General features: G+C 44.5%; 1 protein-coding gene across 6 annotated transcripts in view; it reads left to right on the forward strand.

The window, feature by feature from the left end:
• The window catches only part of DGKD (diacylglycerol kinase delta), a 71,956-nt gene that overhangs the window by 9,119 nt on the left and 47,074 nt on the right, over window positions 1–15,763 (forward strand). For 3 of the 6 annotated variants that reach the window (XM_049801915.1, XM_049801916.1, XM_049801919.1), the window contains exon 1: window positions 1,188–1,352. The exons of 1 other annotated variant lie outside the window; for it this stretch is intronic. In XM_049801915.1, the coding sequence (XP_049657872.1) occupies window positions 1,197–1,352 (156 nt within the window). In that variant the 5' untranslated portion in view covers window positions 1,188–1,196. Of the gene's footprint in view, window positions 1–1,187; window positions 1,353–6,946; window positions 7,028–9,309; window positions 9,329–15,763 lie in introns of those variants that run through there. 2 more of the 6 variants (XM_049801917.1, XM_049801918.1) reach the window with 2 other exon arrangements.

The following is a 15,763-nucleotide window of genomic DNA, read 5'->3' on the forward strand; positions in this document are numbered from 1 at the left end:
CCCATGCTGGATGTTTGTTCATTCGCTCAGAAAGCGAGGGCTTTCTGCTGGTTCCTTCAGCTCCCCATCCTGCAGACCAGGCTGGACTTCTCTTCTTTTGCCCTTCAGTCAGCAGGTGCTGACCTCTGTCAGCAGAAAAGAGGTCTCTAGCTAGAACTGTTTGGCTTTTCTCTTTCCTTTCTTCTGGTTCTGATGTTATGTTGATCTTCCAAGTCAGACCTGTAGCCTGCTACTCGTATTTACAGCTGGCGGAGAGCAATCCAATTTCCTGACCCTGTGCCTTTGATGTGGTGGGACTCCATTTGTAGAAAGCCTGCCAGCTCCAGGGGAAGGGATGCGCTGGGGTGTAGCGATAGCATCTCTGAAACTGCTGCTTTTGAGCACAGCTTTTATCAAATATGTGGCCTCTGTGCTTCAGCTGTCTGATAGGACTGGTTTAGTGTGACAAATGCTTCCCCCTCTTACATCTTCATGAAATCCCAGCTGAAACAATCTGTACTGTCCTGCAGCTGCAGCTAATATGGGGCATTAGAGAAACAAGTGCTTTGGGGCTGAGTTAACCTCATGCTAATGGAGGCCACGAGGGATGGTGTGGGGAAAGGTTGAGTCAGGCAAGAGTGTTTCTGTACTGAAAAAGTGTTTAGCAGCAGGAGCCTGCTTTGGTGCTGAGAGAGCAGCAAGCCCCATATGGGACTGAAAGGATGTATAAGATGGAGCAGGTGCGAAGTACCTTTTTGTGCAGGAGGTTGGTACAGCAGGTCTTACCTAGGGGGAGGAGGATTTATCCCCAGAACTTTATTAAATCCGGTGGAACAGTGAGAGTGCTGGAACCAACCACAAGAATGGGGGCTGAGATTCCAGGTTTTGGGCTCACCTTATCAGAGAGGTCTGAGCTGAAACCCTTTTCTCTGGCTCTAACCAGCCACGGGGTTGCTTTGGCCCGGCAGGGGCCAGTGTGAACGATGCTCGAGTGGGACGGCTTCTGACGGTTCGCAACGGAGGGGGGGGGGGGGGGGGCTGTGGGCCGGGCCGGGCCCGCCTCGCCTCGCCTCAGCGGTTCCCCACCGACCTGCGCCATCAGGCGCGAGGCGCGGCTGCCGCCAGGGGGCCCCGCAGCGGCGGGGCGGGCGGCTGCAGAGCGCGGCGCGCGGCTGGAGGGGGCGCCGGCCGCGCCGCGCCGCCCCGCACCGTGCAGTATGGCGGCGGCGGGCGCCGCGCAGCCCCAGGCCGGGGCGGTCGCCGCCGCCAGTGCCGCGGCGGAAGAATCGTCGGACAGCGAGCCGGAGCAGGAGCCGGGCTCCCCGCAGAAACTCATCCGCAAAGTCTCTACATCCGGGCAAATCCGTCAGAAGGTGCGTGCGGCGGGCGGGGGCCGCGGGCAGGGCCTCGGGCTCCGGCACCGCTGCGGCCGGCTCTGCCTCCGCGTCTTCCTCAGCGCTGCCGCCGCCTCCCCCTCCCGCCCGGCACGGCCTGCGCCGTCGCAGCGGGGAGCGCCCGCCGGCGACCCCAGCCCGCCCCTCTGGGAGTTGCCGAAGACCCCCACCCCTTAACCTCCCTCGGGGGCCTGCCAGGGACCCCCGCAACCCCACTCCTCAGGGAGCTGCCTGCAACTCCTTCCCCCCCCTCCCCCGTTCTTCAGGGACCTGCTGGTGACGCCCCCCACCCCCTCCGGGACCTGCCGGCGACCACCTCACACATACCTCGCTCCTCAGGGACCTGCTGGCGCCCCCCCCCCCCCCAGACCGCCCCTCAGGGACTTGCTGACGATCCCCCTCCCCAAACCGCTCCTCTGGGACCTGCTGCTGATCCCCCCAACTCTCGCCCTTCACAGCGACCCCCCCCCCCCACTCCACTCCAGGGACTCGGCCGTTTTCGCGCCCCCCCTTTCCTGAGCCTGAGGTGCCGACGACACCCCCCCACCCCCCGCCCCTCAGAGACCTGCTAACAACACCCCCTCGACAGCTTTTCATGGACTTGCAAAACCCTATATGCTCTTCAGGGATGTCCATAACAAATTCTTCCCCCGGTGGTGGTCAACAGCTGCCCCCTAAATGCCCTTCAGGGTCTGCCAATAAGGCCCTAATTGCATCTAGGGGCTCCTGGAATTGCCCCCAACCACTCAGCAGGTACCATCCCTGAACTGCCTCTCTGAAGCCATGTAGGAACCTCCCCAACTCACCCTCCCCAGTAGCCCAGCTTAGGCCACCTTCTTCCCAGTGCTCAGGTTCAGACTTGCCAGGGAGCTTCTCTGTCCTAAGGGTGATCAGTCAGTGTGCCCAGGCTCAACAGGACCCTGTCTTACCTCTTTCCTTCCTTACTCTCTCCCCCTGTAATATTTTCTTGGAGTTGTGGAAGTCAGATTTGAGCTCTTGACCCCCAGTACTGCCCCCCATTGTCTGATATTTGAACCCCCAAGGACATTCCATTCCTCCCCACCCCCTGGAGCTGCATCTCCCCTTTTTTCCCCCATATCAGACCTCTTCACCTCCCTATGCCTTCCTTGACGACTCCTGCACACCCCAGCTGTATCTCCCTGTCACAATGTTCCCTCCCCCATTATCACTTTGCTAACCCGCCTCCTGTGGTGCTGTTGGACATGGCACAAGTCATTGTCTCATATTCAGAGCTCTGTGTTCTGAAAGGTGCAGCCCTTGCTGTTGTCCCCTACAGTCAGTGTGTGCCTCCTTCTGCATCCTCCCATCCTTTTCATGGTTGCATTCTGTTTTCCCCATCTTGTACTGTACTGGTTTTCCTTTCTGTAGCCATAGTGGTGTTTAGTCTCCTGTCTGATCAAACAGTGATCTTATGGCTGATTAGTCCTTGTTCCCAGCTCTTTTTGCCCTGCTTTGCCTCCCTGGTCAGGTAACAATCCTTTCCACCCCGATTCCTTTGGCCCAATCAGATTTTACTTCTCTGTGGCTCGTTCTGGAACAATAACGCCATTTTTAGGGGCAGTAGCAGTATTCTGCAACTACAGCTGTAGTTCTGTATTGTTACTGTAAGAGAAGATGCAAAGATTTCCTTCAGCCTTAGGCTAGGAACCACCCATAGGGAGTTGCCCTCTCCTGTACTATTTTTACTATAGCTGTATGATTTCTCTTTGTAGCCATTAAAGTCCTGTATAACTTTTGGGACTGTTATATAATATGTTTCTGCTTAGAAAAAACAGGTTAGTTATTTTTCTGCTGTCACCTTCCTGTTGTCTTTGAAGCATGGGCAAGCACAGTTGCTGCTGTGTGGATGTAGAAGGCTTGCTTAGTGCTGATGCTGCTAGCTCAGTGTTGCTTATCTTGTATTTATAGGGAAGGGGAGTAAATATCTCTGCATGATGCAGCGTCTGAAGTGTTATTCATAGGGATCTTTTTTCTGTTGGCTAGTTTGCTCTAATTTCAAACACATAATGTATCATCGTTTTGCTGCTTGTCATTGTTTTGTTACATTGGTCCTAGTTCTGAAAACCCCCGTGACAAAGTACGGTCATACGTGAGGACTGTGCTCTCGCTTCATTACGCATGGCGGGGCTGCTTCCTCCATCTGCAAAGTGCTGCTGACGCTGTCAGTCTTTAAGTTAAGGCACTGAGGGCTGTGTGAGTGAGATGGTTCTCTTGACCACAGTGGGAAATAGTGAAGTCCTCTAAATGGATTGATGTTTAGTGTATCAAGCAGATCTCAGCTGTGCTGTAGCACCAGGTGACCTGATCTAGTCCGTTAATCTGCTGTGAAAAAGCAAGCCTTTTGAGATCTTTTCCTGCACACACAGTGCTGAGTAACATGAATTTGTCTTGCTAGAGATTGGATGAATCTTGTGGTTTCTTAATACCACTTGTGGCAGGGGTCCCATGTGGGAATGGAGAAAGGATGCCATAGTCTGACTTTTGATATCTCCGTGGTGGTGTCTGTGGTAAGAGCAAGGACAATGACTTTCTCGGTGCTGAAGTAGGAACTCTTGCTTACAGCAGGATGTTAGAGGTGGTAAGGTAAAAGGTGCATTGCATTTTACTTTTGTTTGAATATAGCAGAACATGTCTCTTCTTAATCATTTGCCCCGTTTTACATCACTTCCTGCGTCAGCATGGCTGGAGAAAGCCTAAACCAGCCACTTGTACTATGCGAACATAAACATGTTAAGAACAAGCATTATAAACAGATATTGTCTATAGCTATTAAGCCTCCTGTGTGTTAATCTGCAGAAGACCTTCAATTAAACAATGTCAAATCTTCTGAGTAAGTCCAGGTATTACAATATCAGGGATTGACTTGTTCTGTTGCTTGTTGATGTCTTTTTGTCATCATCTTTTCAGCATGCTGCTGCATGTATACTTTTTCCTTGCCCTGAGGGCAAGGAGCAAAGACAACTCTCTGAGTAATCATAGTTCTGATGAGACTTTGAGGAGCTTGCTTCCACTGTAAAGGCAGACCTAATTCTGAATTTGTCTATTGAATGCCAGAGTGCAGACTACTGTAAGCTGTAGAAGCTGTTGGACAGGTCCGTCAGAATGACAGTAGGGGATGCAGGCAGATGTTTGCTGTGCCCTGAGGATATAGATCTTTTCTAACCACATCTTTCGCTGTAGTTAGCTCAAGACCATGCCTGTAAGTATAGTTAAATCACCATGGAAGCTTATTGTTATCACAGCTTGAGTGCAAAGTCTGCTGTAGCCATGGAGTTCCTCAGAATTTACTTGTTTGTCACAGTCACAAACACTTTGAAGATAGGTTTTTCTTCCTCTGGTCCTGTCATCTGTTTTCCCAAGAAATGCTGTAACATAAAGCTGCTTGCTTACAAGACCAGAAAACTTCAGTGAACTTGTTTCTGAGTCCACAGGCTGCTCAACTGTTTGACTGAAATACATTGTTGTGGTAATACTGTGGGGCAAATAGAATTGTTTGGATGTATAGGTACTGTGACTTTGACATGCAGTGTCTGAAGGCAAATCATAGCTAACATGTTTAGCTGAAAAACTGTCCCTTGTGAAGAAGAGGGCAGGGGAAGGAGGAGCAGAAAGCTAAGTGTTTGGAAGAGAAGATGTAAGAGAAGTATGTTTAGCAGTCAATTATTATTATTTTGGGGGGAGAAGATGATCTCATGTGATCAGGTATAGCTGGTAGTGTAACTGTTGTCTCAGCTGACAAAAAAGTAGAGGCTGCCTAGAGTGCTTTATCAGCCATTTTGAGACCTGTCAGACTTGTACCAGCATCAAGCTTCATAGTACAATGCTTTTAGCCCTTTTCCTGGTCTCAGGCTGGCATTGGTGAAGCTAGAGAAACTGTTGGTCAACTAAGATAAAGTATTTTTGAATGGATAGGAATTAGGAAGGAGATGAAATAAAATAAGAGAAGGATGATGTGTGTGAGGAGAGGCAACAGCAGGAACCTCACTGCCACCTTCTAAGCAGCGTTGAGGACTCAGCTGGAATCAGCTGAAGTGGTAGTAGCATCTCAGTTGTCACCTGGCAGGGATGAAGATACAATAATATCAAAAGAGGTCCTGGGAGGTGACGGCATCAAATGGTGGAGCACTGCGCCTTTTATGGGCTCTGGCAGTAAAGTATGCTTCTTCCTTTGTGCTTGACGTTTCATTGCAAACATCACATTACAAACCTCAGAAGGCAGGAGAGTGGATGAATAAGGCCATCTTCTCATTTCATTCATCAGTTAGGTGTGATTTCCAGCGTGCTGGCTTTGGTATGTTGAGATCTCAGTTTGTTTACTAGACAGGATTTCAGCAACGTCCTTGGGTGGCATCAGGAGGACTTCTTGTTTAGACTAATTCAGTCTAACTTCTGTTTACTTTTATGAGCATTTTCTCTGTAATATTTTAGGTTTTATAACCATTTATCATTGCCTTGAACTTTTTAAGATAAGTTTGCAGTATATATTTCAACAGAGTAACAAACAGAGCGAGCAGCTCTCCAAACGTTCTGGGCTATTGGAAGCTGTCTAGCTCCAGTAGCAGAGAGATGCCAGGTTAATTTATACTAGAAAAAGCAGGATAAATTAACTGGTACCAAGCTTTATGCTATGGACAGACTTTGGTAAGTATCTGAACTAGTGAATTTCTAATTTCTATGCTGTGTGTAGCAGCCTGTGGTATAGATAACTTTTGCACTATGGGAGTTTGTGATTCTCTTTCTGATTAGTAGCTTTGAGGTCTGGGAGCCACCCTGAAGCATACAGGTGAGAAAAAGCAGGAGGAAACAAAATGTTTCTCCTTGTTTTCGTGCAAGTTTCCAGACCAGACTAAACTGAGTTCTCAAACGTGGTAGGCAGTGTGAGCAACTGAAGAAACCTCATTTTATTTCTTCTTGTATTGCCTAATATATAAAATGTCCTGTTTATAGGGAAAGTGTTATTTTATTTCTGAAGGGCAAATGTTTTAAGGTTTTCCGAGATTAGCATAAGAAAACTGAGTAGTTTATTCGTTTGATACAAGTATTGAAAGAAGTATTATAAGAAGCAATGCACTTCAGCAAAGAGACAACGTAAAAGAAATATGTAACAAATGGGGAGAGAATTTTAAGGAATTTATGGCTTAATTCACATTCTGTCTGTGGCATCTTCCTGTAAAACATATCAAAATGTCTGTCTGTTTTTGTTATGCTGTCTTCCACCAGGGTGTCTAAAAGAGGACATTTTAGGAGCTTCACATGTCATAAATTGTAGTGGCTCATGCTTTAGTCCAGGTAGAAACTGGGAACACTTCACTTAAAAGAGAGGTAATTGTTGCAAAAGAGAAGTTCTTGTGATTGAATCCAAACCAAACATCTTGAACACAGGTTTAAGGCCATGAATTTTCTTGGATTAACACCACAAACAGAGAAGTTCCTTCTCTAAGCACCGAGGGAAAAGGTAGGATTTTAGGCCATGGTACATAGCTGTAAGAATGTTTCCGTCCCTGAACTCAATCTATGTTATGTTTTGCGTGCTCTTCAGGCTCATCTGTTCTGACAAAATTTGGGAAGCCTCCCAGCACTGTGTTACCACTGGTGTACTGTAAGTTTGCCTCACTGCTGGAGAGTTTTGGATGGTATGTGAAAGCAACAGCTGTTACTTCCTTTTTTTTAAAAAAAAAACACAAAAAAACCAAAAAACCAAAACAAAGCACAAAACCACACACACTTGTAGCTTTTCTTATTCCTTCTAACTGTAGTTCAGGTTCCAAGAACTAAAGAGCTAACACTAAACTTTTCCATGTTTTGAGAACATAGATTTACTTAGACCACATTGCTAAAAAGTACATTGCCAGGCTAGTAATTGTTCTCTCAAATAAAATTAGAGGCAAAATAAAATGGGTATTAACGTTTTTTTTCTTTTTTTTTTTAAATAAAACAAAGTCAAATATTTAGAGTATTTCCCCATATCCAAAACCTGTTATTACAAAAAAATCATTGATATTTTACTTTGGAGGAGTACTGGATTATAAATGAAAACTGTAAAATGTCTATCTCCAGATTGCCTGATTAGGAAAACCAGTATACCATGTAAGATGCTGCATAACTTTACCTTCTTTAATTACAAATCTGATGTGATTCTTTCTAAAATAGCAGATATACCTCCATACTTAAGAGAAAGCAGAAGTGAGATAGAGAGGCTTTTGTATTCCCTATTTCCTTGAAAGCTTAAAGTTTACACTAGATAGTGTCACAGCAGCATCAGGAATTTCAGGGCAAAATACTGTCCAATTGGAAAGCACCTTCCTCTTGGAATATGTTTTTTCAAGGTTTCAAATTCACAAACCATTATTTAAAGGAATTTTTATTAACTTTCTGCTTAAACCATTTGTTCCTTGCTTTTTCCCCACTAAGTGGTTATTGCCTCTTGTTTCACTAAGAATTTATGTAAGTATCTCTTAAAGAAAGAAGATGCTTCTGTTTGGTTCTGCAGCCCTGTGGGACGATTATCCAAGGACTGTTCAGCTTCAGGCAGACAAATAGCTGAGGCAGCAGCAGTGATCCGCATCAGCTGCCATCTTTCGTGGCCCCTTCTCACACGTTTTGTATAAAGCACTCTGAAAAGCAATGAGCTTATTGTGCATGCCCAGTTCAGTAGTGCTGCACCTCCACAGAAGCAGTTCAGTGCTTCCACAGGGTATGGTGCTTACTGTCTGCAGTCCCTGGGCTACACATGGACAGAAAAGCAGTTATACAGAGGAGGAGGTCCAAAGCCTGCTGCACTCTTTTCATCCAGAGAGGAAAAAGGTGGCTTGCCTGGCTAAAAGATTACCACTGCTGAGTTAGGTAATTGATTAATAAGTGTACTCCATTTGGGTTTAGAGGAAATCTTTTTATTTCCTCACAGTCTCATTGCTAAGTTGGAAAATTTTACATCTGACACCTATTCTGATGTTGTGGTTTGCTTTTTTTGAAAAAGGAAACACCATCTTGATTATATAATGCTTGCATCAAGCACATTGTACTTGAGTCTTGCAAGTTTTAATATATTTAGCCATGTAATATTCTAGCGGGGAGAGGCGATACCACCTCAATTTCCCATATGGGGAATCAAGACGCATACTTCTTGTACCAAATGCACAAAATCACACAGGGCATCCCCAGGGGAGCTGGGAACTGAGGCAGGTGTTGCAAGCTCCAGGGTAGTGTCTTGACCTGTGGGATGGTCACCTCTGCTGGTTCTTGAAAGGCAGAAGTGTGGCTGATAAAATAGGGAGGGCATGTTGTCTGCTTTTCAAACTGCTCTATGCTGAGGCAGGTCAGAGCATTATTTTTGAATGTGTAGCTCTATCGCTGAGTTTTTATTAAAAATCGGTATTCTGGGAAATTACACCAGCGCTTTCTGTTCTGTTTAGCTGAAAGTTAACAAAACGGTGTTCCCAGGGCTGTGCTAATCCTCCTTGTTGTTGCTGGTGCTGATCAAGATGTCTTGGCATGGTCAAAGGTATTTGCAGGACATTAAAACAGGGAAAATGGAAAAACAAATTAAAAACTTTGGATTATCCTTTAAAAACTATGTTAAATGGATGAGGAAAAAAAAACTTAAAAGCATAGGTTGTTTAATACATAAATATGGAAAAATCTGATAATGACAATTGTTACAGAGGAGATAAACATAAATTCTAAGATACCTTAAGTATTAATTAAATGGCCGAAGGCCAAAAGCTGCTTTCTGCTCTCAGCAGTGTAATCCCATTAGAATACCAGTTAGAGTAAAAGGATCAGGATTTGGCCCTACATCTACCAGCCACTACCAAATAAGGCTGCTTGCAGAATTCAGTAGCAGAGTTGATGGGAATCCAGACACAGTGGGAGGAAGCTGTCATTCTCTCAGCCTCCTTGACACAAGGGTAAAAGATTTGGTTTTCTTCCTCAAGGTATAACTTTCACTTTCCCATGTCCTGAAGTTTTTGTACCAGTACTTTCTGCCGGCTTTTCCTTCTTACTTGGCCGAGATCTCCATGACATTTAGCAGTATGGGAAGGATGGGGTGGTTATGATTGGGAGGATGAGATCTGCAGCTGTATTTTGGATGTGCTTTCCGTTACATTTGCTATTCTTGTAATAGCACTGATAGCACCTTCCCAGCCTGATAGTCTCATATCAAATGGCCCTGACATGCCCATGGTAAGTGCCTGGCTCATTCTGCCTGCAGGTGAAGTGGATGGGTGGGCTTAGACGGGCAACCCTATTTTTTGGTAATAACTTGGCTCTGTCTGAATGAATAAGAGTGTTACTTAAGCTGTAGTGGTACAGGCTGCAGCATTAGAGGGTTCTGTGTACAATGCTGTGATTCGAAATGAGGTTATCTTGCTGCATTTCAGCAGCAGAGCCATGTGCTTCTGAGTTAATACAGGGGATTCTGTGGTGCTGGTGTGTAGCTGTGTGACAGGCATGTCTCAGAGCTGAAGGTTTCACAGCAGGTAGCGTGTTTTGACTTTTTTTGTGTATGGGGAAAATGCCCAAAGAAAGGGATGTAGTTGTGTATGTGTAATCTAAGAGGGTAGGAAAAAATAACAGCATATTTTTCGTGTTTGTCTTTTAATGTATAAAGTTCACCTTTAATTAGTACCCTTTAAAATTTTATTCCATTCCAAAGTTTTCAGGTAGCTTTTAAACTGTTGTTTTTTTAGCTTTGGTTATCTCTGTGGATGGATTTGAGCCCTTATCTTCAGCTTTGCTGTATAGTTTGCTGGGATGACTTGAGCTTTGTGCTCAGTTCCCCTCTTCTGATAAATGTGTTTGGGAAGGATGCCTGGAGCCTATGGAAAGCATATTGAGGGCTTAAGCAGTTAGCGTGCCAGGAGTTGTCCAGCTACTAACTCATCCTGAATCAGAGTGTAATGGTGTTTTTTTCATTTCCTCCTCTAAGTAGCTAACCAGAGTATTCATCTATTTTAAGTACTTCACTTGGAGCTCTCTAACTGAGCTCATTTTACCAGGGAGCTGTGTTATGATATGCTGGTGTGTTTTATTTCCTTTCCCCTATACATGCAACCTTTCTGCGTGCTTTCAAATTGTTTTTCTTAATTTGTTCACTTTAGATCTATGAGCGCTTGTCCCTTTTAGACAAGAATTATTCACAGTAGTAGCAGCTGAAAATGGTATTGAAAAGAAGCTGGTTCAAAGACCTGTTCTTTGTTTACTGGCTGCAGCATTAATTAATGAAGAATGAAGTGTTTGAGCATTTATCTGTGCCAAGGCAGGTTCTAACTCAAGCCATTTCAGTATTTTATTTGATAGAAACTCCTGGTTTTTATGCTGATCTGGAGACTATGTTTGCATTTTCTGGTTAGTGACATCTCAGCTACACTATCAATGGATCACTGCATGCTGCTCTGAATTCCGCTTGTCCTAGTAGTTGCAGAGAGGCTGTACCAAGACCTGTCGGCCGAGCTCACCCCTAGTCTCTCACTGGGTATGCAGAGTCCAGCTAATTCAGCAGAGCTGGAGGTTAGAAAAGAGGGAGGATTGGGAGGATGGTTGTTAGGGGAGATTTTGCAGGCTTTCCCATGTGCTTGTATAGCAATCTGTGCTGTAACCTGATATGGGTGCTTCCCAGTTTATAAAGCATAGGTTATTAAAACAAAATGGTATTAAACAATGTACACTAAAAGCCTAGACAGTACCCTCTTCATCAGTGGAGAGCTCGGCTTCTGTTGCTGGATCATTGACTCACAGCCCTAGCTTCTATTTTGACATTCGCTTCTTACAGCTGATCTCTGATTTTCTTTTCTTTTTCCCCTCTTCTGGAGTCCTTTTGTTGTAGTGAGTTCAAATAATGTCTTGTCCTTTTGATACCAGTGGAAGAAATCTTAATGCAGTTTTCACTTTCGCAAGATCCAAGTGCATTTAATGTAGAATTCCCCAACAGGACTACACAACCTGTAAAGTCCTTGTGCTCCCCTATAGATCTGTATAGCTCTTTGTGTATCCCATACTTAGAATTGCTTTACTGATCCAGATTTCTCCCCTCCAAGCTTCCTGGAGTTCAGTTCCAGGGTGTGACCACTGTCTGGTGGAAGGATGTTGCTCTCAGATTAGTTTGTTAATCCCTAGCCTTTTGACCTTTCATGTCTTATTCTATGGGGTTGGTTAGATTTATTCCTGTAGTTTTTGTCAGATTTACTGTATTTAATTTGATTTCTAAATAATTATTAGTTCCGTATTTATGACCACAAACAGCTTTTATGGAACCATCTGCTAAAACTGTTTTACCCACAACAAGGTACAGCACTCCAGATTTGTACCTGCCCTAGCGTGGCAAGACCGTCTTACCATGTTTAAGTGACTGCAGATCTACACCCATCTTTTATGCCACAGCTTACCTGAAGTCAGTAACTAGATAAGGTTGCTTGGTCCCTGGGGAACAGCTGCCTGTAAAGTTCCTTAGTAAGCATATATAAAGATAGCCTGTCAGTTCCACATGTGCTTTTTCATTTTGTTTTCTCCTTCTCTGTGCATTTGGTGCTTTTCGTAGTCAGTTACTTGTGTTTGGCATCAGCACCCTGCTCAATGTTTTATAGTACGTACAAGTAAAAACAGTCTGTGCCCTGAAGTTTTTACATTCTGAAGACACATGGAAAACAGAGAAATCCAGATGCTGAGGACTTTGGTATTTAGGATTCTTTAGTTGCTGTTTAGATAGTTTTGAATTATTTTGCTTTTACCTTGTACACAGTTCTTTTTCTGTATTGGAAAGAAATGTCAGTGGAGCAAAATTCTTGTTTCAGATATGCCACGCTGAATAACTGCCCCTGAGAATATGTCATGATCGCAGCTGTAAAATAGGTTGCATTGTTCTTCCTCTGTCTATATCGAACACAGTTTGGAGCCTCCCTGTGCCAAAGGACACTTGCCAGCCTGACAGCTGAGTATGGTTGATAGTTGCCTTCAGTCTGGCTAATAGGGTCTTGTTTTCCAGATTAGGAAACTGGTTATATCAAGGGCCCTACTTCCAAATGGGGCAAGAGGCTTACGCTTCAGGAAAGGATGGGCCACTCCCATGTTTCACATAGTGAGCAGTACTAGGTGCAGAACAAGGGATGCAGTTTGAAAGAGCTGAAATCTGACATGATTGTTCTTAACTTTTTGCTAGAATCGTTCATGTTATCAGTATAGAAAGCATTTCATCTGTGTAGGCTGGCTCTCTGATCTCCTGATGTGGGTTACTGGATACAGAGACACCTCAGAGAAGTAATGCTGCAAAAAAATACGACTGTGTCGTGCTGGTTTTGTGGGTGACTACTGTTAAATCGTTTGGCTGCTTTTTCTTATGAGGTGGGACTGTGTGAGCAGGAAGCAGTGAAGCACGAGGCTCTCTCTGTCTTAAGTCCTTAATTAAAGTCCTCTGAGTTGTTTGAAACCATTCCCACTGAGGTCAGTGGTAAAACTTTTCTTCCATCAGTTCAGGATTAGGCCTAAACCCTGCACCCGTTTTGACAGGAGAAATCTGAGAACATATTTCTCTTTCTAAATGTCAGGTTTTAAAAGGGGATGAGTTCGGGCAAGGATGTGTATTGCTTGCCACAAACTGAATTTTTTTTCTGCAGGAAGTCACTTTTCTTCAAGGCCAAGGATCAATAGTGAAATGCTAGAAATTGCCTAGGCCCTGCCTTTCAGCTGTCTAATCGTGTTCTTAAGACTCTGCTATCCAATGTTGCTTTAAATTGTCAGTTTGTTTGGTAAACTTTTTTACACTGTCTTGTAATATGATAAAAGGGGGTCACTGTTGAAACTATTAACACATCATTTTAGGCTTGATCCAAGAAGATATATAATTTTTTTCACAGTGTTACCTGCCCATGGAGTGGCATGCCACAGGACAGCACGCTGTAGAGAAACTCAGCTGGATAGAAAGCAGTCTGGATAGTTTGATCACAAACAATTTTTATATTTATCCTTGATAGGATGCATGTAATCAAACCTTATGATGTTTCAAGGCAGTAGCTTTTCCCATAGGATCCAATATGACACTAAAAATAGGTATAACTCTTTTTTTTTTTTTTTTTGTTATGGGAGAAGTGATTTCACTTTTGTCTTGATGAATTACATGCCTAGCAATCTGATCAGAGTGGATCTTCAATTAAAAAAGCTACAGAGATGCTGGTGAGCAGAGATAACAGTTCAGCTACCCCCTTTTATTTCATTTGATGTCACTTTGCTGTCAGGTCCTTTCCCCAGTAAATTTTCTTCAGCTGCATTCCTCTGCAAGTAGCAAGTGCTTTGGCTGTAAAATTAAAATAGAGGAGGAGAAAGGTAGTGATGTCTGAATCATTTTATAAAGTAATCTTGATCTTATCTCCAGCCCTTTCCGCCCAAACCCACCAAACTCTTTACTGAGCTGTGGGCCTATAAATAGAACAGCTGCTCTCATGCAGAGATGGGAAGCTCTGAACTAGAGGCTTGTTTTTTCTGAGCAGTGTGTGCATGCGAGAGCTTGCTTCTCACTGGCCTTTCATATCTGAGTTGTGTAGTTGTGAGGTTTTCTATTAGAGAGAGGCTGGCAAATGACATAAACTGCTACTTAGGGAGGGGCAAGGTGACCTCTGGGATTGTTGCCTTTTGGTTTTTAAAAAAAAAAAAAAAAAAGGGTTGTGTTTAAAAGAGGGATGGAGGAATGCATGTCTTGTGCAGAGGTGAGTGAGCCCTGCTGAGGTGAGGGGAGCCGCCTGACGTGCAGCACTTGGGAGCCGAGCGTGGCACGCAGGAGCTGTGGGAGCTGAGGGAAAGCAGAAGCGTTTTCCTGTGAGTTACTGTTCTAGTGGTCTGCGCAAGAGCTTGCGTGACCAGAGTGCTGCTGAACAAGCTTGGGGAGTGCGGGGCTCTGGCTGACTCCAGTTTAAGGACATCTCTGATTAAGTGTAGCAACAGAACTCTGAAGTCTCCTCCTGCAAGTTGCTATTTTTTTGATCAGACCCCTGACTGCCTTGATATCTTTGGGCTTTGCATCCTGGGAGTCTTCCCCAGGATTTTTAATTCCTCTCTGACTTCGGTTCAGGGCTTTGAAGAGTTCAGTAGCTACTTTTTCTGTCTTATTTTTTAATTATGTGTGGTTTTGTCCAAGGAATGCAAAAGATCATTCCATGTTTCTATCTTAATCTGGAAATCTCATGCCACTTTCCCATTTTCTTCCCTGTAGAAAGTGAGCTGCAGAAATGTGTGATTTCTTTAGCATGGTTATTTAGATGCTGTTGCTTTACATTTCTCATTGATACTCAGGTGCTGGAGGTTAAACTGACTCATCAGGTAGACACATATATGCGTATATATATACTCTAGTAGGACTCCGCAGAGTTGGGCAGTGTTATTTGTTCCACTTGGCACATGGGAGATGGAGACATGCAGAGTGAAAATTGCTTTATTTGGATCTTGTAAAAAGTCTGTGGCCTGAATGCACCTTTCCTGGTTCCAGATGAGTGTCTTCAGCTCTGGCCTTGCCTTCAGGGTCGTTTCAGCAAGGGATGCTGTTGGGTCAGTCACTGAATGCCATTTTCTCTTATAGTGAAGCTTCAGATTAAGATCATGGCTGAGTTTCAGATTCTTTGCGTAGTACCAGCTCTAAGTTAGTTTAACATCTTGTTTCTGGGTATCACTATAGTGTGTTTAACTTCTGGACCCTATAGCCAATCCCAGATGCCTTATGGCTTCTTAGAGTGTATTCCTACTGCTGTGTCCCTGCTGTGACTTGGGGAAAATGGGTGCCCAGATGTCTTTCAGCAACCACTTCAGAGTTGTGGGGCACTGATGTGGGAGATGGGCATTTTTTGATACAAGATTAGTCTTCAATCATGCATTTTCATTATGTCTTTTCATTCTGCTGGAAATACTCTGGAGTTCAGTGATTCCTGGTTGAACCAGGCATGCTGAGTTGGTGTTTGCCTGAGCACCGACAGGTATTTCTGCCAGTGTGCAGGTGGCTTTGTGAAACAGAACACTGAAACCATGAGGTTTGGAGTTGGCTAGCCTCGGACTCAGACAGGTTCCAGGCTGCAAGGTAGATGATGTTTCTTTTGGAGGAGATAAGGGAGCTTTTGCCCTTTTACCTTTCTTGCTGCAGTGGAGGACGGTATATAGTGGCTCCTATGGCCAGCAGCTCTTTCAGATCTGGGGGTGTGTGGGTTTCCCAGCTGGTTTGTGAGTAGAGGCATCACTGTGATAGTCCAGGCCCTATGATCTCTCAGGCCAGTTTGAGGATGGCTCAATCTAGCAAGAGAGAAGCATGTATTGTCAGACGGATGTTTCTTCTTGTAGTCAGCATTATTTTCCAAGTGCTTTTTGAGGAAACTTCGAGCTTGGCAAGGGCCAGTGTG

Source organism: Accipiter gentilis, chromosome 6, assembly GCF_929443795.1.
Source record: "Accipiter gentilis chromosome 6, bAccGen1.1, whole genome shotgun sequence".
Taxonomy (NCBI): Eukaryota; Metazoa; Chordata; class Aves; order Accipitriformes; family Accipitridae; genus Astur; species Astur gentilis.